Source organism: Pygocentrus nattereri, chromosome 3 (assembly GCF_015220715.1).
Source record: "Pygocentrus nattereri isolate fPygNat1 chromosome 3, fPygNat1.pri, whole genome shotgun sequence".
Lineage (NCBI taxonomy): Eukaryota > Metazoa > Chordata > Actinopteri > Characiformes > Serrasalmidae > Pygocentrus > Pygocentrus nattereri.
In genome coordinates this window covers 35360382-35388272 of record NC_051213.1, presented here as the reverse complement: position 1 = coordinate 35388272, position 27891 = coordinate 35360382, and the positions used below count along the sequence as shown (strand labels likewise).

Genomic DNA, 27891 nt, shown 5'->3' with positions numbered 1-27891 from the left:
AGGGGCCACGTTTGAACGTGCAAAGTCTTGGTGCCTAGTCCAGTGAGATGTGTCCCTGCTGTCCTATTTTATTTACCTCTTAATTTATTCTGATTCCTATTCCTGTTTTTCTTGCTTTGTGCCACATACACTGAGCTGTCTTGCATTTCCACTGCGAGAAAGCTGCTGCGTAATGGGAAAGTTTTCACAAACTCTCGTGGCCACTGGCACATGACCAGGTTAGAAAGAAGTATGACAGTGCATCATCGAGATTGGATGACTTTAAACTGCCTTAGCTTGCAGAATTAAATCTGATCTCCTACCATGTAGATACTATCAGGATACTATCAGTCCTGAACTGGATGGGATGCCTGTTACCTGTTTCATACATACTTCCTCTGCTGACTTTTGCTACTTACACACAGTGGCTATTTACACAATAAATGTTTGCGCTGCAGAGCAGTACAGTGTAACTGTGCTGGAAAACTTAGAGGCATCCTTATTACAAAAAGATAATTAGTGAAATAATTTACTTCATTTAGCTTAAAGCTGAAATAATCATTTAAAAGTTAGAGGTGTCAGGTCAGATGTCACAGAGGTTTTTTGGAGAACGTCATATGTTTTTATGTACTAATGTCACAGGAACAGGCTCAAAAAGGTCATCCGGCTCAAATGCAGAATCAGTATTATACTGTTGAAGATATGATGACAATAATACATCATTCACTTACATCCTCAGAAGACACGTACTTCACCAGCTTTCGCCTGGGTTCTGTTTGAACACTCTTTCAACATGCTCACAATTATCAGATTAATCCATTAATCCACGATGAAGCAGTCTAAAGCCAAACTGATATTAAAGGCTATTCTTCTGCACATTCCATGCAATTACACATTTTTGCCAGAGAGGTCTCCAAATCCCCAAATCTTACATAGTGTAGCTTTAAGAGGAGCATGTTGCATTAAAGTTTGTAGATCTATGAGAAAATGTCCATGTTACATAGAATATTACAAGTATTGTATGCATTTTTAATAGTTTATTTCACTTGTGTATTGAAATATAAGCTCAACAACTATTATGGAGCATTGCTTCTAAGGTGCACTGTCGTTCTGCTCACATAGACTGTGTGAGCGTGAAAATTCATATAGTTAATATATATTCATATAGTTAGAGTTAAAAGCCTTCTTAGGTTTTCCTGTGAGTCACATAATGGTACCTCATTTTCTACCTAATGTTATCATGGCTTAAAGCAATCTAATTTAGTTTTATTTATTTATTATTTTTTATTTATTTATTTTTGTCCTAAGAAGGACAAATAGGGTGTCTCAAAGCAAATTGCTTATTTAGATACAGAGCATTAGCTGATTTATTACTGTTTGTTTGTAAGGTTCATAGCAAGAGATTAAACCCCAGGAAATTAAGTCTTTGCGGAATTACCCCCTCTCAAAAACCCATTTTAATGATTTGGTTGAGAGAATGTCATAAGGGAAATAGAGGATTGATTAGATCCGTTAAGAGCCCTAATGTCTACAAAACTCAGTAATATGAGCTTTTGTGAAATTCATGTCATTTATTTTGTTTGCAGTGTGATGAGACTATTAAGAGTTTGCAGAATAGCTATCAACTAGTACTGTACATCATAACTTAGACATGCCACAGGTGATGAGCCAGAGATGAAACGGATAACAAAACTGCCTGAAGTTTGTGTTTAGCTTCAAACTTCAGATTTGATTGTACACCGTTTTGATGAATAAGGGCCACTGTGTGCTAAAGATCCAATATGCTTCTCTGTAGGCAGATGGGCACTAAACTGAATCAGTAGGTGTGTGTGTGTGTGTGTGTGTGTGTGTCCAAAGGCTACCGAGAGGCCATTACTGAGTAAGATATATGACCCTGCTACACCGTGTCTTAGCACTAACAGATTTAGATCACTATACATCACTACCGTTCTTCGGCTTGATGCTTCCGTATTGTTCCTGAGCACTGGGGGATTTTCCACCGCCATCCTTCTGCTTTTCTATTCTTTCCTCTGAGAACTATGTGTCTAGAGGCCAGTTATACTGGATTTGTCAGTATATATGTCAGAATTGATGCACATGTTTATTCTCTGGCTGTGCTGTATCCAGGGCACCATTTATTTCTGCCCACTCTCTTCTTCTTCTAAGTCCACACCACAGCAATAACAGCTAGTGTACACAGCTTCTACAAACATTAAAAATCAACTTTTATTACTTTGGCCACTGATTGTATTGCTGCAATAGTGGACACAAAGCTGATGACTAAATTTACACATTTTAATGAGACAGAAATCATGTCATTTACTAAAAAGATTTGGGTAGGCCTGAATTGCTTTCATATTGCTAAGTAATGACCACTCTGCGGATATAAAAGAAATAAATATTAAAAACAGTTAATATACTTTGGACAATGTTGTAAAGATTGGCAGTTATTGAGGTGAAATTGTTAAAGGCTGCTAAGTCTCTCAAGCTGTTCTGAACCAAGATTAGTTCTGTTTTTCTTGTTTTAATTGCAGAAAGGTGTTCTAAATGTATCTATTAATTCGGTTCCTGAGCAAAGCAAATTATACACAATGAGTTCATTTGAATGCAAATGTTCTTTATCTGTGAATGATGTTTTTGTGTTTATCAGAATGTGCAGACACAAACAAGTTCGTAAGTTGCTCATTAGATGAAAGCTAACTGTGAGTGCAGATGGGGATGGCTGAATGTCTCACTAGAGGCCCTGGCTGTCCTCTTTTAGCGAAAGGCTAAAACTTATGATTCAATTAAGGAAAATCCCATCTGTCCCTTCTGGCTGCACTTTATACTTCTGAGTCCAGACGAGCGCCTTTTGCCTTTTATTTTCCACTACAAGTGAGTTCCTCCCATATGGATGCATGCCATCCTCCTTTCATGTTTGTGGCAAGCGATCTGGCTCTTGCATCTGAAAGGGTTATTTGGGTTATTTAAATTGCTTATTAATGATTTTTAACAAATATTCATTATGATGAGAGCCTTTTAGGGGTCTGAAACACCATCTAACTGGCAAGGCTCTGCTCCATATTGATTTGCACAGGAATGGAACTGATCTGCTCAAGCAACACAAAAAAAAAAATCCATCCCATCTTTATCTCCAGCTTGATTTGTTTGGCCAGGTGTGGCAGTGTTCGCAAAGTAAGACAGTTAGTGCCTCATGCTGTTTTAGGGCCTGGAAGGATTTCTATGCACGTCTCCAGTGCAAACTTTAAAGATATGACAGGGCTTTCTTTGATCATTGTCCAGAAAAACATACAGTATATGAACAAAGGCATGTAGACACTCTTCCCAGTTAATGAGTTTAAGTGAGTTTAACGAGTTTAAGCCACACTCATTGCTAACAGGTGTATAAAATCAAGCAAATAGCCATGCAGACTCCGACATCGACATTGGCAGTGGAATGGGTTGTACTGTAGAGCTCAGTGACTTTAATCGTGGCACTCCCGTAGGATGCCACAAGTCAGTTTGTGAAATTTCTGTCCTGCTACATCATCCCCTGTCAATACGTTAGTGTTAGTGTTTGAAATGGAAGCATCTAGGAGCAACAACAGCTCAGCGACGAAGCAGTAGACCATGCAGACTTAAACAGTGAGGCCTTACACACATGGCATGTAAAAGTTGCCTATCTTCTTTTGCATCACGAACAATTCCACGGTGCCTCTGGAAATAGCATCAGCACAAGAACTGTGCATAAGGAGCTTCATGAAATGGGTTTTTTATGGCCAAGCAGCTGCATACAAGCCTAAGATCATTATGTGCAAGTGGTATAAAGCACCTACCAGAATATTTTCAGGGTTTGGGCTTGGTCTTTAGTTCCAGTGATGAGAAGTAGTAACGCTGCTGAATTCATAGACATTTAGACTATTTAATGCTTCCAACTTTGTGGCAATAGTTTGGGCAAGTTCCTTTTCTGCACCAGCATGACTGTTCTCCTATGCTCAAGAAGGGGTCCATAAAGAAATGATTGGATGAGTTTGTTGTGGAGGAACTCCAGTGGTATTTGCAGAGCCCTGCCCTCAAACCTACTTAACACCTTAAGGATGAGTTGGAATGGCCAGGCTTTGTTTTCCAACATCAGTGCCTGACCTTGCAAATGCTCTTTTGACTGAATGAGCACAAATTACCGCAGGCACACTTCAAAAAAGCCTTCCCTCAAGAGTAGAGTCTGTTACAGCTGCATAGGATTGGTTTTAAAAAACCTGAATAAATGAGTGGAGACACATAGCGAGTGCAGGATGCTTCCACACTTGTGTACTGCATTATATAATTAATTGATTAACATCCTGCCATTCTCTGTTGCATGTGTGAAAATGCTGACCAGACCCACTTGACCCCAATTTTGGATCAAGAAGGCAGTAGAATTTAAAGTGTTCATTATTGGGGCGTGGATGGCAGGAGCTTCAGTCACAAAGACTGACTAACTAATGTTTCAGTAGGAACAGTGACTAAAGTGCCAACTGTATTCAGATCTAGAGATCAGTAAATAGGTTGGAAAATGTGGTTGAATGCACACATTAAATGACCGTGATGCTTGTGCACTAGTTTGATATGAAAAGCAGCTATTTCTCAGGTGACAAAAATGCCAGGACAGGATGTGACTGTCAGTGAGAAAAGTCCATCCAAAGCTACAGACAGCGGGATATTAAAATAAGGTTATAGTGCATAAGTGATTGAATACAAATTCAAACCAACCAGAAAAAAAAAGATTCAGTTTCTGATCCCATCTGACAGCTTTACTATACATGTTAACAGAAGGGTCTCTAATTAACAGTTGTTAACATCAGCAAGATGGACCTATATGGTAAGAGTTCAAGTAGTCAGTTAATGTAGGCACATTTAAAATGTTTTTTCTCCCATCAAAGCAAATTGTTGTTTTATAATTGCAGTATTTTTCAGTAGCGGCAGTGTTCTGTGCTGGAACTCAAATATTCTCATAATCGACTCTCTGTCCTCTCTCCTAGCTTGACCTTTTATTTTTTACCTAGTTCTTTCTTGTGTGTTGCTTTTGGGGATATTAAGGTTTGAATACAGCCTCACATGACACTAGCGTGGTGCCAGTTCTGCCGTGATTAAATGCCTGCGGCCTTTACATTTTCTTACAGCTTCCTTTCTTCCTCTATATGTTGCATTAGTGTTTTTGTGCCAGCTGTGTCTTCCAGACACATTAGCCTCACTGTGCTAGATCCACTACCCAATTCCCACAGGCCCTAATAAAAGACAGAGGATAGAGCTTTACCTCTGTGAGACTAATGGTGGGGTGTGCCATTGTCTGGTGGCTGATTTAGTCAGTGGGGACATGAGACAGCCGAGCAGATTGTTCCTCACACAGAACTACTCAGTCAGATGATTTAGGGAGAGAGCCTGCTCATGCTGACACGACTCATAGGACTGTGGTATTACACTCCAACTCTTTCAAATGGCCTGGATGAAGCTTTTTTGCCTGCTTGTCAGCCAATAGCCCTGTCACAGAGAATTGTATTCACTTGTATGGAGGCAGGCTTGAACCAGGTTTTGTGCCTCAAGAGTGGCCGACTGAAGCGTACAAATGCGCTAAAGCGTAGAAGTGCAAAAGTGTGACACAAGGCACCAGGAGACCTGATACTTCTGGATTCTAGTGTGTCACATGCTGTGGCTTGGAGACACACTAACTGTGCATTTGCATTTGCATGAATTTCTCTGTTAGCTGAACCAAAGTGAGGATTTTCCAATCTCTCACCTCTCCTCCTGTTGGACAGGCTTGACCTTAGGCATAAGATATCCATCTGAGAAATCCTGCTTTGTGAAATGTCTCCCCTGGACTCCCCTTCATGAGCTTACTTAGTTTTTTTTTAAACAACACTTATGTGATACCCAGGAAAATGTATTGTGGCTGGCCTAATGGCATGTTGCTTTAATTTAGGTGCTGTCAATTATTGGTTAAGGATTCTATAACTGTGTAGGCTACCTTTGCTCCTCTTTTCTAGCTTTGCTAAAGGTTCAGCCTCAAGGCTTGTAAAGTCCTTGTTCCTCAAATGCTGGAGCTACAAAGCTTACATTGGTAACAAGCTCTAGAAGTCAAAAGTCAACCTAATCTTTTCTATAAACGGACTGACTTCTCTTAACTTGCTCAAACTACATCCAGGTCTTCTTTCATGTTGTACAGATTTGTCACTGAGGTTTAGGAAACAGTATGATTTAATGTGAACTGTAAGAACAAACAAAATGTCTGACTGCACCGCAGAATTCGACTCTGCTTTGCATGCATGTATGCAGGTATATGGATGGTACAAATATATTTGCAAGTTCTGTTATTTCTCATTATTAGTAACTGTACACATGTGTTTACAAATAGAAACAACAGAGATCACAAATATAATCCAGTTTCCATGTAACTATGTGACAATGCAGGGGTGTCAGAGTCTGTGGGGACATTCAGCACAGCATCTGTTGTCTAAAATGATAGCCTACAGTGTCCAGCTACACTGTAATGGTTTGTTCAAGTTCACAGTAAGTCATATTGTGTCCTAAACTACATCAACAGGTCCACACAACCTTTATTAAGACCATGTATTTATTGAAAAGATTTAGGGGACTGTTGACTGTTCTACTGTTTATTAGCAATGTTAACTTTGTAACTAAAGCACCAAACTAAAGAAGTAGAATTTATATGGCAGATATGTCTCGGCTTATGTGGGGTATTGTGCAAATTTTTTAATTAGATTTTTTTGCCAAACCATTCCTTTAAACACACATAAAGGGACGTGTTACTTTATCATGGAAAATCCATCTAAATTTTTGGGTTCCGTTCCATAATTTGTTTTTATTTAAGATAATATTTGTTCAGTGTTTACTTGAGAACCAATGGCCTAAACAGATCTTAATCAGATGGACAGTGAGTCCTACATACTCTTAGTTAGCATATTTCCAAAACAAGGTTAAGGGGTTTAAGGAGAGCAGCTCCAGTGATCGCACCACCGCAGTAGTGCAGCAGCCAACACTGAACAGCAGGAATCAGCATTTCCTTCATCTGCAAAGCAGCTCAGTTTTTCCGTGATCTCGGGGGCAGAGCAGAGAGTCTATGCAGGATCACATCCGATCAAAACGTCTGATCAGTCAACTCTTTGTTCTGCAGCAGTCATGGGCACAAAGAGCACAGTCAAAAGACAGTGTGCACAAAGAGCACAGTCAACAGACAGTGTGCACAAAGAGCACAGTCAAGTGTTCCAGATTCCCCACCATGACGTTTTCATATGAGTATCAACCCACTGTAACAAGAGACTGTCAGGTTTTTTTCCCCTGCTTTATCTGCTGCTCTAGCTGTTGAGATAAAGTGGTGGGAAGGTGTCAAATTTGAACAGCAAAGAACTTAGTTTACAAGCGGTGTGATTCTCTGGAGGCAGCACTTAACAGATACTCACTGTAAATTCTGTAGCTTTGGATGTTTATATAGCAATAGGGACACTCAAATGGCTCATTGACTGACATTAAACATCCATCCTTGGACATTTTAATGGAAGGTGCATCAGCATGAGCTTGTGCGCTCAACAAATGAACAGCATGGAGTAGACTAAGCCATATCTTAATGATGGATAGTTTCTGGCCACAGCAGAATAAGTACTAATCTATATTGTGGAGGAAGCAATTGGTTTTGAATAAAAGTGATCAATAGGGATGCTAAAAAGCAGAATATTGCCTCAAGTGACATGAATTTTATGCATGTGTGAACTGAGGATTTCTTGAAATGTTGCACTGTGTCCGTAAACCAGATATAAATTTGAGGTTGGCTGACCAGAAAACGCACTTAATAAGCTGACTCGATGACTGAATGTCTGGCTGCCTTCTCTGGTAAGAAAGCCTATGTCTGTGAAAGCCTTTTCTAATGAAAAACAATGCCTGAATTCTTAGTTCATAACTTATTTATAGCTGGATTTTCATTCAGCCTGTGCTGCGATCCAAAACTGCTTATCACTCATTCTCCTTGTTAGATGTGCCAGGACCTCATTTCTTTTGCAGCAAAAGTTGAAGCAGATTGAACTTCTCAGATCTTTTATCTTTTTAAGCATAGCTGTACTGAGATCTCTCCTGCAGTAAATTTGGTGGAAGAAAGCAGTGGTAGGCCTGCAGTGTAGGAGTGCATAGATGTGGAAACAAAAAGTAAACTCCTTCATATTTCTGAATTTGTGTGACGAAGAACCTAACAATGGTGGAGTACATTTACAAGCTGTGGCCAAATTATTAATTGTATGTACCCTTAGTAGTTATTTTATTTTCTTGTGGCTCTAGCTTGTTGGTTATATAGTTGGAGACTGTAGACCAGTGGTCACCAGCGGCAACTTCTTATATGCAGGACAGTAGCTCTCCAGGAGAATGGTGAGCACTGCTGTGGGCAGTTTGTATTGGTTATCCTCTAGCCAGGTCGTTGTCATGAACATGGCAAATAGTGCGAACTTGAAAAAAATACAATTTTAAAGATTAATGTTTTGAACGTCTGATTGAATGATTCAGTTGATTTTAAATTGATTTTGAGTGACATTTTCCAACATAAATGACCAAATTCTCATTACAACACCGTTAGACTTGAAGGTAAATGTGTAAATAATGTTTTTTTCCAACTATTCTTTTCTTAATCTATAAACTGCAGGCTGGATTTCAGGATGCCATTTAGAGGGACAGTGCCCAAGCATCCAATCTTCATGCCCCACTAAACCTGCTACTTTTAATAAATGCTTCTACAGTGTCAGGCAGCAAAACAAACTAACACTAAAGCGCCACGCCTACCCTATATAAGAGGCTAGCAATTCACATAGGAGGGTTTGCATAAATCGTTTTCTATTGGCTGTATTTTAGAAATGCGCTGCATGTTGTGCAAGGTAAAGGGTTTCCTATATGAGTAGAGCTTTGAAGATTTGCTGCATGTATGGTTCTGTTGTTGCTTTCTTGAATGTATAGCTGTATATCTACTGTACATTTGTTATTTGTATTTTGTTTGGCTTTTTTATGTACTGTACCAGCTGCCCAGCCCCTCTGTGGTTTCAGGTGCCCCTCTTTCTTCTGGCATTGGGCCTGGTACATTATTATTATGTGTTTTGAAGCTAATTATTAACACATATATTTTAAGAAATAAAGTATTTTGCAATTATTTCACCACTGCAACACAATGACTACCACTGAAGTTTTTCTTTTTACTTGTGCCACACATGACACTGTGTTCTTTTGCTTCACTTCTTTAGAGTTTACAAGAAAAACATTAGTCAAGAGATTCTACAGTGAAAAAATGAAACAAACCTTTTTTTAAAGGCAATAAATAAACAAACAAACATATCTGTAATGAGAAACAGACACTGCAGTGATCAGAATTGTGGTAAATAATGCCAAAAAGCTTTACAATAGAAAAATGAGCGACTTACCTTTTTGCTAGTCCACATAGAGCTCCAGTTTATCTCCAGTTGGTTTATTTATGTGGTGACCGACATCCAAATGTTTATAAACATAGTTTGAGAATGAGAATGACCCAGCCCCACTTTCTGACCACAGAGCCTCGCTGCCTAGCAGTGACAGTATGTAGAAACGCGAGAAACACCACTGTGTCTGATATATCAGCACCACACACACTAGCATATTACTACCATTTCAGTGTCACTTCTGTGTTGAGTTCTGTGGTCAGAAAATGACCAATGATAAATGGATTAGAGAGTGTTTGAAAATGTGCATTAACATATGGTCTACAGTCTGTAATTGCATACCTATATAGTTGACCTATAAAGTAAGTGGAGCTCATAAACTGGCCAGCGAGGGGAAGGTTGGTGTTTCAAATAAAGTGGCCGGTCTCAGGTATACATTATTTATTACCTGCAGTCTTTGCAGTGTGAATACCTGGATTGGCTGGAATGATCTCCTGAATCAGGATGCTCCACATAAGACAGATTTAGGCCAGTAAAATCCTTTCGGCCCATAAAATTTCTCATATTAAGACGAGGGACGAGCACTATGATATAGGGAAATATGGCAAAATATAATATCACCATACACAATATGAATCATTATATTCAGTTTGTCTGTAGCTTGTTTGAACAGCGAAAAGGAGCCAGTAGGGCCACAAACATATTATTAAAACTATTAATATAATGTTTTTTATTTAACATTTCACATACTGTGCTTAAGCTTATTAAAACAGGATTAATTTTTTTTTTTTATATCTCTTTGGTCTTTAATTACTGACGATATCCACGATATACTCAGAAAAGCATATTTTGACAATTTATCACAATAATGATTGAAAATTGACACATTTCTCACCGCTACTTGGTTGTAATTTTTGCCTGATGCCTTTTTCCTGAATCTATGCCTTGTAATAACTTTTCTCCACCCTCTCTGTCTAGAGCAGAGGTGATGAACTGCAGTCCTGGAGATTGTCCAGCATCGTTGGTGATTTTCCTGCTTTTAACACACAAACAAAACCTGGCAATAGGCTACATAGTTGAATCAGGCATTTCTGAGTAGGAAAATCACCAAACTCTGCTGGACTCTGGCCTTCCAGGACTCTAGTTCACCATCCCTCATCTAGAGGTTGATGTACAAGGTTGTACACAAAGAGGTATTTCACTTTCACTGTTGTACAGATTTGAAGTTTTGATATTAATACATCATTTTTAAAAAGATGTTTTAACCTTTCACCTGAAACTTTCACCTTAGAGAGAGAGGAGAAAATCGAGCTCCACTCTAGCTTTAGATCTGAATATATCCACAAATGATTCTGTTCATCATTCACTGTGAAAAGACCATTCAATACTCCTTACTGAGGAAAGAAAATAGACAAAACAGAACATCATTTGCAAATCAAACAGAGAAGCTACTTCCAGCCTCAACAAGATTGAATGTGTGTGTCTAAGACTGAACTTTGGAGGTGTGGATAAACATCCCTTCAGATTTCTTTAAAAAAAAACTCTGAGCAAGTCTCCTAAAAAGAATAGAAATTCTAAAGCAAATTGTAACATACTGAAAAATTCAATGTTCTATATTTTGTAAAGGCATCGGTTAAATTTTCTGTTAAATATGCTCTTAAAGGCCATTTTGACTTCAGATTGCATAAATGAAGGGTGGTCTCTGTTTTTTGCACAGTACGTTAAATACATGCATACATAAAGATTACAGTTAGAACTACTAACTAACTAAAGAACTAACAACTAAAATAAGTAGAAACTAAAAAATAGGACCGTCAAATGTAAACAGTGAATTAAAATGATTAAGGAAAATCAAAATCTAATAAATCAAGATAAAGAGCCAACTAAGGTTATAACCGTTTCAGGCTGAGTGTAGGTGGTTAGAGATGAAAGGTTTTGTCAAGTCACACAATCGAGTGAAGTTTTAATGCTGTAATACATTCAATCACACTGGTGCACTGTAGCTAAAAGCAAATTCTCCCAGCTCAGTTAAAGCTAAAGGTGACCCAGGTGTCATTTAAAGTTTTTCTAATTACAGAAATAATTTGACTAACCTCAATATTGAATTTTCATGCATCTGTTTAGCTCGGGTTAGTTTGAGCTTCTATGTGTGCTCAGCTGTGTATTTGTCTCGGGAGGGTCCAGTGTGCAGTCAGTGCTGTCTAATCCACCTTGCCCTCGCTGCCCTCACGCTCCGCCTGCTGCCCACCAGTGACTCCAAGGTCCTGCTTCACATTTATGTCTCAGGGAATGACGTGGGGATTTTTTTTCTTTCTTTTTACAGAGCAGCTGGAAATGGCTCCTCCAACTGCAGCTCAGCTGAGATATGGTAAGTGTTTATGCATGATTGTGTGTGTGTGTGTGTGTGTGTGTGTGTGTGTGTGTGTGTGTGTGTGTGTGTGTGTGAGAGAGAGGAAATGTGTGCCCATTTTCACATTCCACAAACACATTTCTTTGTAAATTGCCTTGCACATCCCTCAGCCGGGCCAGTTCCTCTGTTCTCATCACTGAAATGGCTGACAGAGTTGGATGTAAGTGCCCAGCGAGATCAACCCGGAATTCTATTTGCCAAACCTCTGTCACTTTCCAGATCATATCTTGTTGTTCTGCACACATAAGCATAATGTTGCTGTGTAACACTGTGTAAAGTAGGCATGCAACATTTGCAAAATTATTATTCTGTGATTAATTTTTAACCGTCAAACCTGAAATGATCCATATCGATAAAACCAAACGTAGCACTGAAACAAGGCTTTGGGTTTTAATGAATGAAAAAAATGCAGTCTGATGTAACAGATATTATAGTATGATGTAGTCTACTTACTACATTATAACACATATTATTAGCCCAAATTAACAGACAAATATGGCCTGCAGTACAGATCAGTATGCTTACTAATCCAAACCCAGAACTGACTGCACCCCGGTCGAGTATCTGAATCAGCAGAACCATGAAAATAGGCAGGGTTTCTTTGGAGTTTATGTAATGGTCACATTATTTCTTATTGGCTGTTAGCTTTAACAGTAAACACAACGGTAGCAATAACATTTTCAAGTTCTGATTTTTTTTTTTACTCGCATTTTGAAGATACGCAGTCAACGATTCTGACGTTTCTGCGACTGTTGCGTTTGGCTAATCAATAGACTATTTATAGCTCTATCCATACATTCTCAGAAAAAATGCATGCCTGGCGGAAAAGTGCCATAAGAAAGGAGATTCATGTTGTAAAAAATGTTCCATTTATCTTGGAAATCTTGTGTTTTAATTGTAGTTTGGTATATATTTTAATCAAATATATGGCTCTGCACAGTTTAACCCGATAGCATATTGTAGTCTCCCTCCGTCTTTAATGAGCTGCAGCAACCCAACAAGAAGCTTAGCCTTGAACCTCATTCTTGAATGGCTTCTATATTTAAGCTGTAAGCCTCTTTGAGCACACTCATTTGGAGAGGATATTGAAGAGTGCAGTGGTCAGTATGGTGGGCTTCACAGTTCATCCTGCTGGGTATTAAGGGAGTGGCCTCTGCAGCATGTCCAGTTTTAATGAGTTGTTCCGCTCCTTGAATACTGAACATTCTTCTTCTGTCAAACTATTGACTCTGGTATTGTACAGTTGTGTGAACCCTTTGGAATAATCTGGGTTTATGTATGGCTTCTAAAGCGTGATATGATGTTCATCTTCAAGTTATAATTATAAATTAAGATTATTTTATGAGATACTTTTTCATCAGCTACTTTTGTTTTAATCTGTTTGTTCCGACTTCTTGCATGCTGAATGTTTGTATGTCTTGTACAAATACAGCTTTTATATAGTCAGTAATGCCTCTCTTGATGGTGTTTTCCATCCATTGCTATAGTGAATTTGTTTGTTACTGAAGGATGTTGAGTCTAAGTAAGCAAAATACAGCTTAGAGATGTTAGTAATATCAGTTACGTTACCACCGGACGACAATATTTGGAGGCTATACTGGATAGTGCTCACATGAAACCTATGGATAAATCAAGCTGAGAAATAACTTGCATAGCTATAGCAATATACTCTGGTTATTAAATGGGACAAAAACTTTCTTTGAGGTCAAACTAAACTAAAATGCAATTAAAGTCTTCAAAAGACTGTGAATGTGTAATTGTCCAGTATAGTGTTGTTTTCACAGCAGTTATTGAAGCTCTTTTTGATTTGTCCATTATAGTCCATCTGTTTTCTCTTCCAGTGCTGCTTCACAATGCTATCCCCTTCATCGGCTTCGGCTTCCTGGACAATGCCATCATGATTGTTGCAGTAAGCTCCATTTATTATTGAAGTGAAAAGGCAACATTTTAGCCAATTAGCTGCTTGTGGTTGTGTGAAAAAGAAATACAATGTAAGCTGCTTGTGCTGTTAAAATGAAAGACACATTCATTCTTCAGACTTTTGAAAAGGCCTCAGCCACACGCTGATAAGAGGGGCATTCAGGCTGAGCTGAGCCCAGTAGGTGGTCTCATGGGTTTTCTCAGGTCAGATAAAGCCCTCAAGTTCAGGTCTTTTTTTCTGAGCACTTGATGTCACTGCTATCTGTCTTCATTCAGCGCAGCTCTTCAAGCTCATTTATGCACAAGCCTGACTCATTGTAAGTCAGAATGAAGTGCTTCTCTTCACACTTCAACTGTTCGATTTTAGTGTGTGCACTTCAGCTGCACTCATTATGACCGTTCTAGTGGAGTGACAGGATGTTCCACACCATGGTCAGTTCATAAAAAGAAGGCTTTTGATGAGTCTGTCAGTTTACCTGAATCTTCTTAAACTAATCACAGGTGTCTTTGTTTATAGGGAACACAGATCGAGCTGTCCATAGGAGTGGTCCTAGGCATCTCAACCATGGCAGGTACAGTTTGGGAACGTTTGAGTTAAAATGTGTTTTTTTTTTTTTTTTTGTGTTGGAATGTTCAGGACCAGTCAAAAAAACGTGGGCACACTTCTATATATGTAGTGCTGTGGTTCTCAAGTCTCAGACTTATTTGTTACAAAAATTATATTTATTTGTATTTTATTTCTTTAACTGTCAGTAATGCACACTGACTTGTATTCAAACTTCTCAAAATCCACTAATTGCATCTGTCTGTTTGATTTTGCCAAACGGATTGGAAAACTGCCACATTTGTGTTAAAAAGTAGTTGAGATGTTTTATTATGATTTAAATGTGATGTAAAGCTAATCTTGTTTGTTTTGTGTAAAGAAAAGCTACCCTGCATGTTTTGCAGTGGTGGACAGTAACTAAGTAAATGTAATTTGTTACTGTACTTAAGTAGTTTTTTCGTGTATCTGTACTTTACTTAAGTTTTTCCATTTTGGGCAACTTTTTACTTTCACTCCACTACATTTCAAAGTCAAATATTTTACTTTTTACTCCAATACATTTTTAAAAATCTGTCGTTCCTTTTGGTTTTTGTGTGTATAAAAACATAACATGTCGAAACGAAAGAAGTGCAAAGCAAGAGCACCAATCAGGCCACAGCGGTCACTTTGTTCTGAGCTTGTTTTGACCTGTTGGTCATACCGACCCAGTGCAAGCACACGGTTCAACGTCAGTGCAGCAGCGTAAAAGCACACATGTCTACCTAAATGATGGACTAACCTAACTTTGTGTAAATAGAAATAATAATAATATAGAAATATGTACACATATGCAGTTTGACTGGCATGTTTCTTTTTTTCTGAACTCATACAAACACTTTCATTTTATAGTAAATTAGTTTTGGTTTGTTTATGTTTATGAACAGAGACCTACAGATCAATATAGTGAATTTAAAAGCCAGTGAGTTTAAAGCCAGTTTTTCTTTCGGCTGCTCCCTTTAGGGGTCGCCACAGCGGATCATCTGCCTCCATCTTGCCCTATCCTATTTAAAGCCAGTTTTTATTAAACTTAAACTTGTAACTAAGTTGTAAATAAATCTTAAACTGAAACTTTGCTTGTTTGTAAAAAGTAATTTCAGAGCCACACGGTTCTTCCTGATGGAAACGGTTTGCCTTCTGTGTTTTGTGCTTATGATCATTTTAATAGACGTCAGCATCACTAATTAATGACATTCTATTAAAAGACTGGTTTACCAAGAGAGACACTGGAGGATTTTCACCTAAAATGAGTTCATGAAGCGAGTCTTGTTATGAAAATGATAACAGGACATCAGAGCCATAATTAATCTTTTACTACTTTTACTTTTGATACTTAAGTACATTTGAAGGCAAATACTTTTGTACTTTTACTCAAATTGAGGTCTAGAGTAAGGACTTCTACTTTTACTGGAGGAATATTTTACCTTGGGTGTCTCTACTTTAACTCAAGTACATGATTTGTGTACTTCGTCCACCTCTGATATTTTGCCATGTTTGTGTCAATCTATAACATCAGATCATATGGGAAAGATTCAGATTCAAGGTGCAGACTCAAGCCTGTGAATGCAGAAGGTAAATTGAATACAGATGTAATTTAGGGTTACCACTAATGACTACTTTTCAATTGATTAATCGCTTGACCATTTTACCAATTAGTTGATTCATCTAAATTATGAATTTTCCTCCAAAACATCTTATTATGGCATTCCCTACACAAAGAATTGTTGTTAACGTAATGCCAGAAATACAGTACTTAGGCAAGTGTCCCATCAAGGCCAACACACAAGAACACACACTGTTGCCGTCAGTAAAAGCCCAGGTTGTAGCCTAAATATTTTCACTTATTCAAAGAAAGTTCTACAGCAGCAGGCATACAACTTTTCAAAACCTCTTTTGCATCATTTCGCCATCATTTTTAAAAGTTGTAACATTGAATGGGTCTGACTGGAGCCAAAACGACTGATGTCATGCTTGTAGCAATTGCATAGTGCTTTTCAGCAGAAGTGTTTGAGTGAAATTTTTAAAAAGTTTGTTATTAAGGTGAAATAAAAAAAAAAGAGAATGTCGATGCATTTTCTGTGTTGAAATTACTGATTATGTTGACTATTCTTGGCAACCCTAATGTAAATCATTATATAACTCTAATAGATTATGTAATTATATACTTTCAAAAAGCTTTATAGTGGTTGTAATGACTTAACAAAAAAAAATTAAGGAGGCCAGGCATTTGGACTGGAAGCCATTATAGACAAGTTAAGGCTTGGCTGCCAGGAGGCCTGTATTTTTTTAGGGTCTTGATCTTGACTTTTTTATTCTTGACTTTTGTGGTCTGGGTTTTGCTCTCATTTGGACTTTGTCTTGACGTGATCTCTGACCCCTTTAGACTCAGCCTTGACAAGATCTTGATTAGCCATAGTCTTTCACTTGTCTTGGACTTAACCAAGATGGTCTCTATTATACTCCTATATATTTTATAATCTTAGCCAATTTAATCTTAGAGATAATATAAATGCTTATGCTTAAATGCTTGAAGTAACAAAGAGATATAAAGCAAAGAGAAATATAGTAAAGTTCATGTCTATGTATGAATTTGTTTCTAAAGGAAACATTTTAAATAAAGTGGCTTTTTAAAAAAATGTCCCTCAAATAAATACACTGCTCAAAAAAATAAAGGGAACACTTAAACAACACAATATAACTCCAAGTAAATCAAACTTCTGTGAAATCAAACTGTCCACTTAGGAAGCAACACTGACTGACAATCAATTTCACAGCTGTTGTGCAAATGGAATAGACAACAGGTGGAAATTATTGGCAATTAGCAAGACACACTCAATAAAGGAGTGGTTCTGCAGGTGGGGACCACAGACCACTTCTCAGTACCTTTCTGCTTTCTGGCTGATGTTTTGGTCACTTTTGAATGTTGGTGGTGCTTTCACACTCATGGTAGCATGAGACGGACTCTACAACCCACACAAGTGGCTCAGGTAGTGCAGCTCATCCAGGATGGCACATCAATGCGAGCTGTGGCAAGACGGTTTGCTGTGTCTGTCAGCGTAGTGTCCAGAAGCTGGAGGCCCTACCAGGAGACAGGCCAGTACACCAGGAGACGTGGAGGAGGCCGTAGGAGGGCAACAACCCAGCAGCAGGACCGCTACCTCCACCTTTGTGCAAGGAGGAACAGGAGGAGCACTGCCAGAGCCCTGCAAAATGACCTCCAGCAGGCCACAAATGTGCATGTGTCTGCACAAACGGTTAGAAACCGACTCCATGAGGATGGTACGAGGGCCCGACGTCCACAGATGGGGGTTGTGCTCACAGCCCAACACCGTGCAGGACGCTTGGCATTTGCCAGAGAAAACCAGGATTGGCAAATTCGCCACAGATGAAAGCAGGTTCACACTGAGCACATGTGACAGACATGACAGAGTCTGGAGACGCCGTGGAGAACGATCTGCTGCCTGCAACATCCTTCAGCATGACCAGTTTGGCAGTGGGTCAGTAATGGTGTGGAGTGGCATTTCTTTGGAGGGCCGCACAGCCCTCCGTGTGCTCGCCAGAGGTAGCCTGACTGCCATTAGGTACCGAGATGAGATCCTCAGACCCCTTGTGAGACCATATGCTGGTGCGGTTGGCCCTGGGTTCCTCCTAATGCAGCACAATGCTAGACCTCATGTGGCTGGAGTTTGTCAGCAGTTCCTGCAAGATGAAGGCATTGAAGCTATGGACTGGCCCGCCCGTTCCCCAGACCTGAATCCGATTGAGCACATCTGGGACATCATGTCTTGCTCCATTCACCAACGCCCTGTTGCGCTACAGACTGTCCAGGAGTTGGCAGATGCTTTAGTCCAGGTCTGGGAGGAGATCCCTCAGGAGACCATCCGCCACCTCATCAGGAGCATGCCCAAGCATTGAAGGGAGGTCATACAGGCACATGGAGGCCACACACAATACTGAGCCTCATTTTGACTTGTTTTAAGGACATTACATCAAAGTTGGATCAGCCTGTACTGTGTTTTTCCACTTGAATTTTGTGTGTGACTCCAAATCCAGGCCTCCATTGGTTAACACATTTGATTTCCATTGATGATTTTTGTGTGATTTTGTTGTCAACACATTCAACTTTGTACAGAACAAAGTATTCAATGAGAATATTTCATTCATTCAGATCTAGGATGTGTTATTTGAGTGTTCCCTTTATTTTTTTGAGCAGTATAGTTTTCAGCAGCCAACAAGGTTTCAGCACTTTATTAGAAACTTTATACTGGATAGGGCCTCCCTTCACTTTCAAAACAGCCTGAAATCTGAATTCCAGAAGATGTTGAAAACATTCCTTTGAGATTCTGGTCCATGTTGACAAGATTGCATTATGCAGTTGCTGAATTTTTTTTCCAGATACACTATCGTCCTGCAAATCTCCCATAGGATTCAGATCCGCTGACTGAGAAGGCCACTGAAGAACTTTGAACTCATTATCAAGTTCATGAAACCAGTTTGAGGTGGCTTTTGCTTTGTACCCTGGTGCATTATGATGCTGGAAATAGCAGCTAAATTGTGGCCATGAAGGGATGAACACTGTCAGCAGCAACACTCTATTAGGCCATGGCATTCATATCATGATTTGAACAATTAAGCCTAAGACGTGCCAAGAATACATTCCTCACATGATTTCCCCTTCTCCACAAGCCTGGACTGTTGACACAAAGCAGGTTGGGTCTGTGGGTTCATGCTGTTGGCACCACATTTTGACCCTAGCATCTGTTTGCCAGACCAGACTATGTTTTTACAGACTTCAGCTATCCAGTTTTGGTGAGCCTGTGCCCACTGCAGCCTCAGCTTTCTTTCCTTAGCTGACAGAAGTGGAAACTGACGTGGTGTTCTGCTGTTGTAGCCCGTCTGCCTCGCCACAATCGCATAATCTATAAACTAGTTATCTGAGTTATCATAGCCTTTCTCGAAATTCTCCGTTGACCTCTCTCATCAACAAGATGTTTCTGTCTGCAGAATTCCCGCTCACTAGTTGTTTGTTTGTTTTTGCATCATTCTAAGTAAATAATATCTCAAAAAAGAAGGTATGAAATAATGGAAAAGAAAGAGAGAATGAAAGAAAAAGCTGACAAACCTCTGTATTTTTGTGTGTTTGTGGTGTTAGTTATGCCATTAATTTTTGCTTATAGTTTCAGGCTGTGATTAATCCATGTTTAGATGCTCAAACTGTGATTAATCCAGGTTTAGATACTCAGGCTGCATTTAATCCAGGTTTAGATAATCAGACTGTGATTAATCCAGGTTTAGATACTCGGGCTGCATTTAATCCAGGTTTAGATACTCAGGCTGCGATTAATCCATGTTTAGATACACGGAACTGTGATTAATCCAGGTTTAGATAATCAGGCTTCATTTAATCCAGGTTTAGATAATCAGACTGTGATTAATCCAGGTTTAGATACTCAGGTTGCATTTAATCCAGGTTTAGCTACTCAGGCTGCGATTAAACCAGGTTTAGATACTCAGGCTGCGATTAATCTATGTTTAGATATTCAGGCTGTGAGTACTCCAGGTGGGGGAAAAAAGTATTTAGTCAGTCACCAATTGTGCAAGTTCTCCCACTTAAAAAGATGAGAGAGGCCTGTAATTGACATCATAGATAGACCTCAACTATGAGAGACAAAATGAGGAAAATTTTTATTTTAAGAATTTATTTGCAAATAATGGTGGAAAATAATTATTTGGTCACCTACAAACAAGCAAGATTTCTGGCTTTCACAGACCTGTAACTTCTTTAAGAGGCTCTTCTGTCCTCCACTAATTACCTGTATTAATGGCACCTGTTTGACCTCGTTATCTGTATAAAAGACACCTGCCCACAGCCTCAAACAGTCACACTCCAAACTTCCACTATGGTGAAGGCCAAAGAGCTGTCGAAGGACACCAGAAACAAGATTGTAGACCTGCACCAGGCTGGGAAGACTGAATCTGCAATAGGCAAGCAGCATGGTGTGAAGAAATCTACTGTGGGAGCAATGATCAGAAAATGGAAGACCACTGCTAATCTCCCTCAGTCAGGGGCTCCACGCAAGATCTCAGCCCGTGGGGTCAAAATGATCACAAGAACGATGAGCAGAAAACCCAGAACCAGACGGGGGGACATAGTAAATGACCTGCAGAAAGCTGGGACCAATGTTATAAAAGCTACTGTCAATAACACACTACGCCACCAGGGACTCAGATCCTGCAGTGCCAGACGGGCACTTCAAACTTCAGACAAGCATGTCTGAAGTTTGCAAGAGAGCATTTGGATGTTCCGGAAGAGTATTGGGAGAATGTCATATGGTCAGATGAAACCAAAGTAGAACTGTTTGATACAAACAACTCGTCGTGTTTGGAGGAGAGTGAATACTGAGTTGCATCCAAAGAACACCATACCAACTGTGAAGCATGGGGGTGGCAACATCAGGCTTTGGGGCTGTTTCTCTGCAAAGGGACGACTGGTCCATGTACATGAAAGAATGAATGGGGCCATGAATTGTGAGATTTTGAGTGCAAACCTCCTTCCATCAGCAAGGGCATTGAAGATGAAACATGGCTGGGTCTTTCAGCATGACAATGATCCCAAGCACACTGGTAGGGCAACAAAGGAGTGGCTTCGTAAGAAGCATTTCAAGGTCCTGGAGTGGCCTAGCCAGTCTCCAGATCTCAACCCCATTGAAAACCTTTGGAGGGAGTTGAAAGTCCGTGTTGCCCACCGACAGCCCCAAAACATCACTGCTCTGCATGGAGGAATGGGCCAACATACCAGCAGCGGTGTGTGCCAACCTTGTTAGACTTACAGAAAACTTTTGACCTCTGTCATTGCCAACAAAGGATATAACACAGAGTATTGAGATAAACTTTTGTTATTGACCAAATACTTATGTTCCACCATTATTTGATTCTTTAAAAATCAGACAATGTGATTTTCTGATTTTTTTTCCTCATTTTGTCTCTCATAGTTGAGGTCTACCTATATGATGTCAATTACAGGCCTCTCATCTTTTTAAGTGAACTTGCACAATTGGTGACTGACTAAATACTTTTTTTCCCCACTGTAGATATTCAGACTGATTAGTCCGCATTACGGATTATGCACAAGAAAGTGTGATGTTTATGACAAATAGCCAGTTGCATGAAACATGAGGAAAAGTTGCAAAAGAAAAAGTAATCATACTAAAACATGTGGAAAGTAAAGCATTCTCCATGGTGACTCCCACCAGAGTTTGAGTGAGCTAAGCTTAAAGTTAGCTAGGTGAGCAAGAAATCCTGTGTGATGCGACAGACCCCTGGATCCATTTTTCGGAGAAAGTTTTCTGTAGTTTAATTTGTAACTTTTAACATTAGCCAGTTATAAATATATTTGTTTTAGACAGCATGTAGTTATTGTTATTAGTCAGCATGTAATTTTATGGTATATTAGCTAGCAAGTTGGAGGGCCCCCAAAAGGCTTGAGCCAGCCCTGCCTGTAAAGTATCTTACCTTTCAAACCTTCGCACTCACAGAAATGACATTTTCATAGCTGAGCTATTTGTTTTTCAGTTAAATATGCAAAATGAGCCGATCAGATATAACTTCATTTTTAATGTATAACTTACATTGTGTCTCAACTTGCATGAATTATATAAACAGATTTGTTTCTTTTGTGACTATCTCTCCACACTGATAAACTGGCAGGTGATTAAACTTTCTTGAAAGATTTCAGAACAAAATCTGCATTTAACAGCAAATTTAGCTTTATTTAGTTTATATGAAAGCTGGAAAGAAAATTACCAGGAGTGCTGAGTAAGAGTGATTTTAATTATCCTGCTAGTAGACAGCCTGTTAATAATGTATCTGGAACCTTATTACTGTCTTGTTTCTGTACTGTTACCTTTTTTAGCAAAATGATTACATAACACTGTTACATACGCAGCTCTGGTCTCAATTCTGGTCCCATCTCAGTTGCTTTTTTCCCTAAAGGTGGCACGTGGCCAGACACAGGAGGAAAGAGAGCAAGTGAAAATAAATATCCTGCAGTAGTTTTTCTTTTGGTATTAAAACTGAACCCCATGCGGTTGTACTGCACGTATAGATATACATCTCTGGCAAGTGTAATAACAAGAAACCACAAATATCATCATTTTTTTTCTTATTATGCTGGGTTATGACAGAGATACAGGGAGAGGTCTGTAATAGAAGTAGAGCTGGAGGAGAGCAGCCAGCCAGCTGTGTGGAAGCGGAATATGTGGTGAAATTGCTCTCCCATGTGAGACGCTCAAGCGAATGTGATGTTATTGATTTTCCTTTTTATGGCTCTAGGTTTGCCCCCAGTGCTTCTCAGCTCAGGGCGAGAGACATACCTGGATCTATCACAGCGAGCTGTGTGGAGCTATTTCAAATAAAACAGTGCTGTTAAAAGGAATAGTCTGACGAAAAATCAGATGTACAGAATTTTTCCTCCTTTTTGTCATCGTTCTCTCCGTCAGAACCAAGCCAGAGTTTGCTTCTTTGGTTTTGTACTGGAGCTGTGAAGATAGTATCACTAAAATGTAATGGAAGCTTAGCTATACCTTACAAATCAGCACTGTGCAACCCTACATACATACAGTACTATGCAAAAGTCAGAGATCACTGACTTTCATTCATTTAATTTCCATTCAAAACGGCAGCTGTTTATTTAAGCTATTCATTTTTCAGAATCAGGGAAAAAGCGTAAAACACAGTATCTCACAAAAGTGAGTACACCCCTCACATTTCTGCAAATATTTTATTATTTTTTCATGGGACAACACTGTAGAAATGAACTTGGATATAACTTAAAGTAGCTTGTATAGCAGTACAGATTTACTGTCCTCTGAAAATAACTCAACACACAGCCATTGATATCTAAATAGCTGCCAATGAAAGTGAGTACACCTCACAGTGAAGATGTCCAAACTGTGCCCAATTGCATAATTGTCCCTCCCTGGTATGAATGGGGAGCAGGGCTGTTAAATTTGGTGTTCTGGGTACAATTCACCCATATTGGCCACTGGCTATTCAACATGGCATCTCATGGCAAAGAACTCTCTGAGGATGTGAGAAATTGAATTGTTGCTCTCCACAAAGATGGCCTAGGCTATAAGAAGATTGCTAACACCCTGAAACTGAGCTATAACATAGCATATAGTTTCAGTTTTTCAAAAATCTGCAAGGACATTTTTCCACACTAATGTCCAGTCATAGAAGTTGGTTGCATTTTCTGCTTCTTGCCATAAAACCTTGCTCCACATCTCAGATGTCTAGTTTCAATGTTCTATCTCCGTAACAACTTCTTGACAGTTACACATCCTTTCAGACCCATAGTGTTGAGTTGTCTTCTCACAGTGGAAGGATGAAATTCTGTATTTCTAATGGGGACAATCTTGATGGTTTGCCAGGTCTCGCATGGTTGTTAGGACTCCCATTTTCTTTATATGTTTTAAGTCACGCTTTTCTTTATTTTATATATAATCTCCAAGACAAGAGAGATATTTCTAAGGTGGCTAAGGTGTGTTCAGGTGGTTGCTTTTATGAATATTAGTTTCTGTCTGAAGGGGAACAGAATGTATTTGAAATTTGAATTTCTACTTAGTGTTAGAAGCTTTCATGTGCTTTTTGTTAAATCTTTTTTTTTCTGACACTGAAAAATAACTTACTTAATGGCCATTTTGACTTGAAATGAAATAATCAAAAGGGTGGTCTTTGACTTTAAAAAGTAGATTTGCTAATGTGATTTTACACTGTATAACACAGTATTAGCGCTAAAAACAGAAATAGCTGCCATTCTGAAGCCTGAATTGTATCTGCACTTGCATCTTGCACATGTTTAGGCATAACAGTAGCCATGCAGTTTTTGGTGGGGTTTAGGTTTGCATTACTTAGGAACTAAAGAACACAAGCATTGGACACCAAATAGGTCTTGGCTGATTGCTTGTGTAGTAAGAAGAAAATTGTGAAAATTAATATTATAACTCCAAATAAGAAACTACACTAGTACACACACACTAGTCTCATTCCATTCACTCCCTGTTAGTGAGATGTTTTGGAGGTAGGATGGCATGCCTTCTCTCAGCCACACTGCTTGTCAATTTTTAAACTAGATATTTTACGCAGTGCACTGTCATTTGTCAGCACAATCAGAGGAAAACACTACACTCTGAACTGTGACAAAGCCGAATATTCACTCTGCCCCATATTGAGATGAGAGAGAGTAGGAATGTGAACTTTAGCTGTGTAATTGGACAAGCCATTACAAACATTGTGCTCCAGCAGCAGCGGCATGCTTTTCATACTGCTGTTTGACATTTGCAGTGGATAGATAAATGTTTGCATCAACCTGACAGCAGGGATTGAAGCATAGAAAGCATGGTGTCATTTTTTTTCATAAACTTTTCTAATTTGTTGAAACGAGTGAAAAAAGTTAAATTGAAAGTGCAGAGTTTCAATCTGCTACCACATTTGTATTTGTAAGTATAAAAAGTTGACACCTCCTAATTGTTGACTTCAGGTGCTTTAGCCTCACGCATTGCTAATAGGTGTATAAAGTTAAGCATATAGCCAATCTCCACAGACAAACAGTGGACGTACTGTAAAGCTCAGTGACTGTCAGCAACAACAGCTTAGCCACAAAGTGGTAGACCATGCAAACTAGCTCCTGTTTGCCTCTGCAATCAACATAAGCACAAAAAGTGTATAGGGAGCTTCATGAAAAGAGTTTCCATGGCCAAGCAATGCCAAGCATTTGCTCAGATGGTGCAAAGCACGCTGCCGCTGGACTCTGGAATCATGCTTCGCCATCTGGCAGTCTGATGGAAACTAATGAAGCATTTAATTTTAATCCTTTGGATCAAAAGATCTTATGGTCTATGTGTATGAACATACATTGTAATTTGTGTCCTAAACGTTTGACTGGTACTGTAAATATTTGCCTACGATTATTACAATCAGGGCTGAGTAATGGGCACCATGGCAAAGTAAACGTCATTATAAAAGTCTGTGTTTGCAAAAAATTCTGCACCTGCTACACATGCTTGCCAGCAAACATCTATAAATGCAAATCATTCAGTTCTGGATGTTTTGGCTCCCATAGTTCATCACAGCTGGTCTCTTGCTCCGAATACATAATTAATCAAAGCACTGGCAGACAGAGGAGCTCACTGAACATGAGTTTTACTACACCAGAGCACAGCAGGCCTGTAGTAGATTGATGATTGTTTCACATGCTGTAACTTGTATTCATTATGGTTATTGCAAAGCATATACTTAAGAAATCTAAGACATAATGAGTTTTTGCCCACAGCCAAAGTTTGTAGAGAAAGTGATGGATGTCAGTTTTGAATTCAACAGTTTTTTTCTGTTTGGACTTTGTGATGTTTTAAATAGTCATGGTTAGGGACTGTCTTGACTCCTTACTATTATTGTTGCCACCTGTGTCTTGTTTGTACTTAGTTTCACCTGTGTCTGGTTACATTTATGTCTGTATAAGCTTGCTGTTTCGTGATGTTCATAGTTGTAAAGGTCCCGTTTCCTACATTATAATGTATTTAAATTTTTTTCCTCCAGATCCACACTTGTGTGCTTATATCACAAACAGTCAGTACCACGAACACAGCACCACAGTACCACGAACAGTGATGATTCGTTTTTACATGACCATTTTCCAGCCGGTGCCTTTAAAACTGATTTAAGATAAATGAGCTCTGTTGTAACTGTCTGTCCCATATTGTGCCTCGTTAAAAAAGCACTTAGAGCTGAAATACTCCTTAGACGTTAAATATGAATGGATGGAGCTAGACTACTGTAGGCTAAATAGGTGGATATGTGTAAGTGAGTGGGTTTTCACAGCTATTTCCATGTATGGACTGCATGGACTGGGTAGTGAAGGGTACATTTTGAAACTTTGATGATGTTTACATGTTACTTCTGTTACAGAAAAGCGAGGGAAATTCATTTTTTTGTGATATGGACTCTAAGCACTGTTTGAGCTGAAGTAGTTTTACCAGAGATGGTTCTGTAATGTAATTGTAAGGCATTTGGCTGCTTAGTACAGGATAAAATATCTGTGTTATTTCACCAAATTGACACATTGCCTGGATTAACATATCATAGCATGGAGGTTCACATTAACGTTACAAGACATGTGACCGGTAAAACACTAAATAACAATAACTCACAGCCTTATATATTAGCAGGTTTTGTTATTAAGAGGTAAATATGAATATGATTACTTTTACAGAGGGAGCTCTGGATTCACAATCAAAGATTACTGTTACGAGCTATTTGATGATTTTTCTCTATCTGTTTCTTAGAAGGCTTGTTCTGAGGAGTATTTCTTTAAGTACTCTAACACCTTCCTGTGCCTCTTGACCATGATGTTTGGCTGACCCTGAATGAAACGACTTTATACCTTAGTTCCTCACACATGCCGACAAATTGTGATTTCTTTTTTTTTTTTTTACATTGTCTTTGTTCTTCATTTCTTTTCTCCAAACCAAAGTTTTTTGTGACATTGTTTTATACCGCAGCAGCTAAAGTACACCAAATTATATGCATGGGTGTTTGTTTATAGGCCAAAAATTTTGCAGGGATACTGTCTTGCTGTGTTAGTCACATTTGCTGTCATTCAAGACTCAAAATTCCTTTGCAAGAAAAAAAAGAGATGCTTAACATCTATATGTCAAAGCAATAATAATAAACTTTATGTACCTGCTTCTTTATGATTGATTCATCAATTTGAACACAACCAATCAGGACACTGATGTAGGCCTCGCCGATAAAATAACGATAATTATCGCAATATAACTTTTCCTCAATAGAGCGATAAGAAGGATTTGATCAGTTTTTGGTATAATACACCATTTTCCCACTTCCACGTTTTTAGCGACAGCCCTTGTGCCATTTTCTACTGCGAGGAAAGTGACACTACTCTGCTGTCGCCAGGAGAGGGCACACTTCTGAGTTTTTTTACATGTTTAGAGAGGTGGGCAACGAGTGAAATTGAGTCGCCAAATATACTTTAGCAGCATCTGAAACGTAAAGTTATACTATTTGAGTGGAGCGACCGGCGATCTGTTCTCCTGTGACCAAGTGTGAGGGACAAGATTAGTGGCGTAACTGTACTGACCTTCAGTGAACTCACGTCTTTCTGAACATCCTAACAAGCTTTACAGCTTTAAATCACATCTGCTTCGCTCAACTAAAACGTGGTTACAGCGCTCAAACAGTCATATTTAAGTATTAGTGCATTCTCAGGTATCGAAAGTGAAAGAATGAAGTGGGTTCATGTGAGTAAGAGCCCTGATTTAAAAGAAAGTAAACTGAGGCAGCTGTGAGGCATTGGAAAGCGGGAGAGCGCTATCTTTCCAGGCTAGCTGTTTTTAGCAGCTGGCTAACTTGAAGCAGCACTCCGTCACTCGCACAGTGTGGCGAATTGATGTTACTGTAGATCAGGCAAGACACAAAAGCACCGCTTTCAGTTTAAACGTACCTAAAACGAGGACTCTTTTGCGGTTCACCCCTTAAACTACTGAGATACAATAGAGAAATCCAGTAGT

The 27891-nt window shown here is 39.1% G+C and overlaps 1 protein-coding gene across 2 annotated transcripts in view; it reads left to right on the top strand.

The window, feature by feature from the left end:
* Positions 1 to 27891, top strand: part of LOC108429253 (transmembrane protein 65-like) — a 70374-nt gene that overhangs the window by 19494 nt on the left and 22989 nt on the right. For both annotated transcript variants that reach the window (XM_017700890.2, XM_037536680.1), the window contains exons 3-5: positions 11719 to 11763; positions 13647 to 13714; positions 14243 to 14297. In XM_017700890.2, coding sequence (XP_017556379.1) covers positions 11719 to 11763; positions 13647 to 13714; positions 14243 to 14297 — 168 coding nt within the window. The remainder of the gene's footprint in view (positions 1 to 11718; positions 11764 to 13646; positions 13715 to 14242; positions 14298 to 27891) is intronic.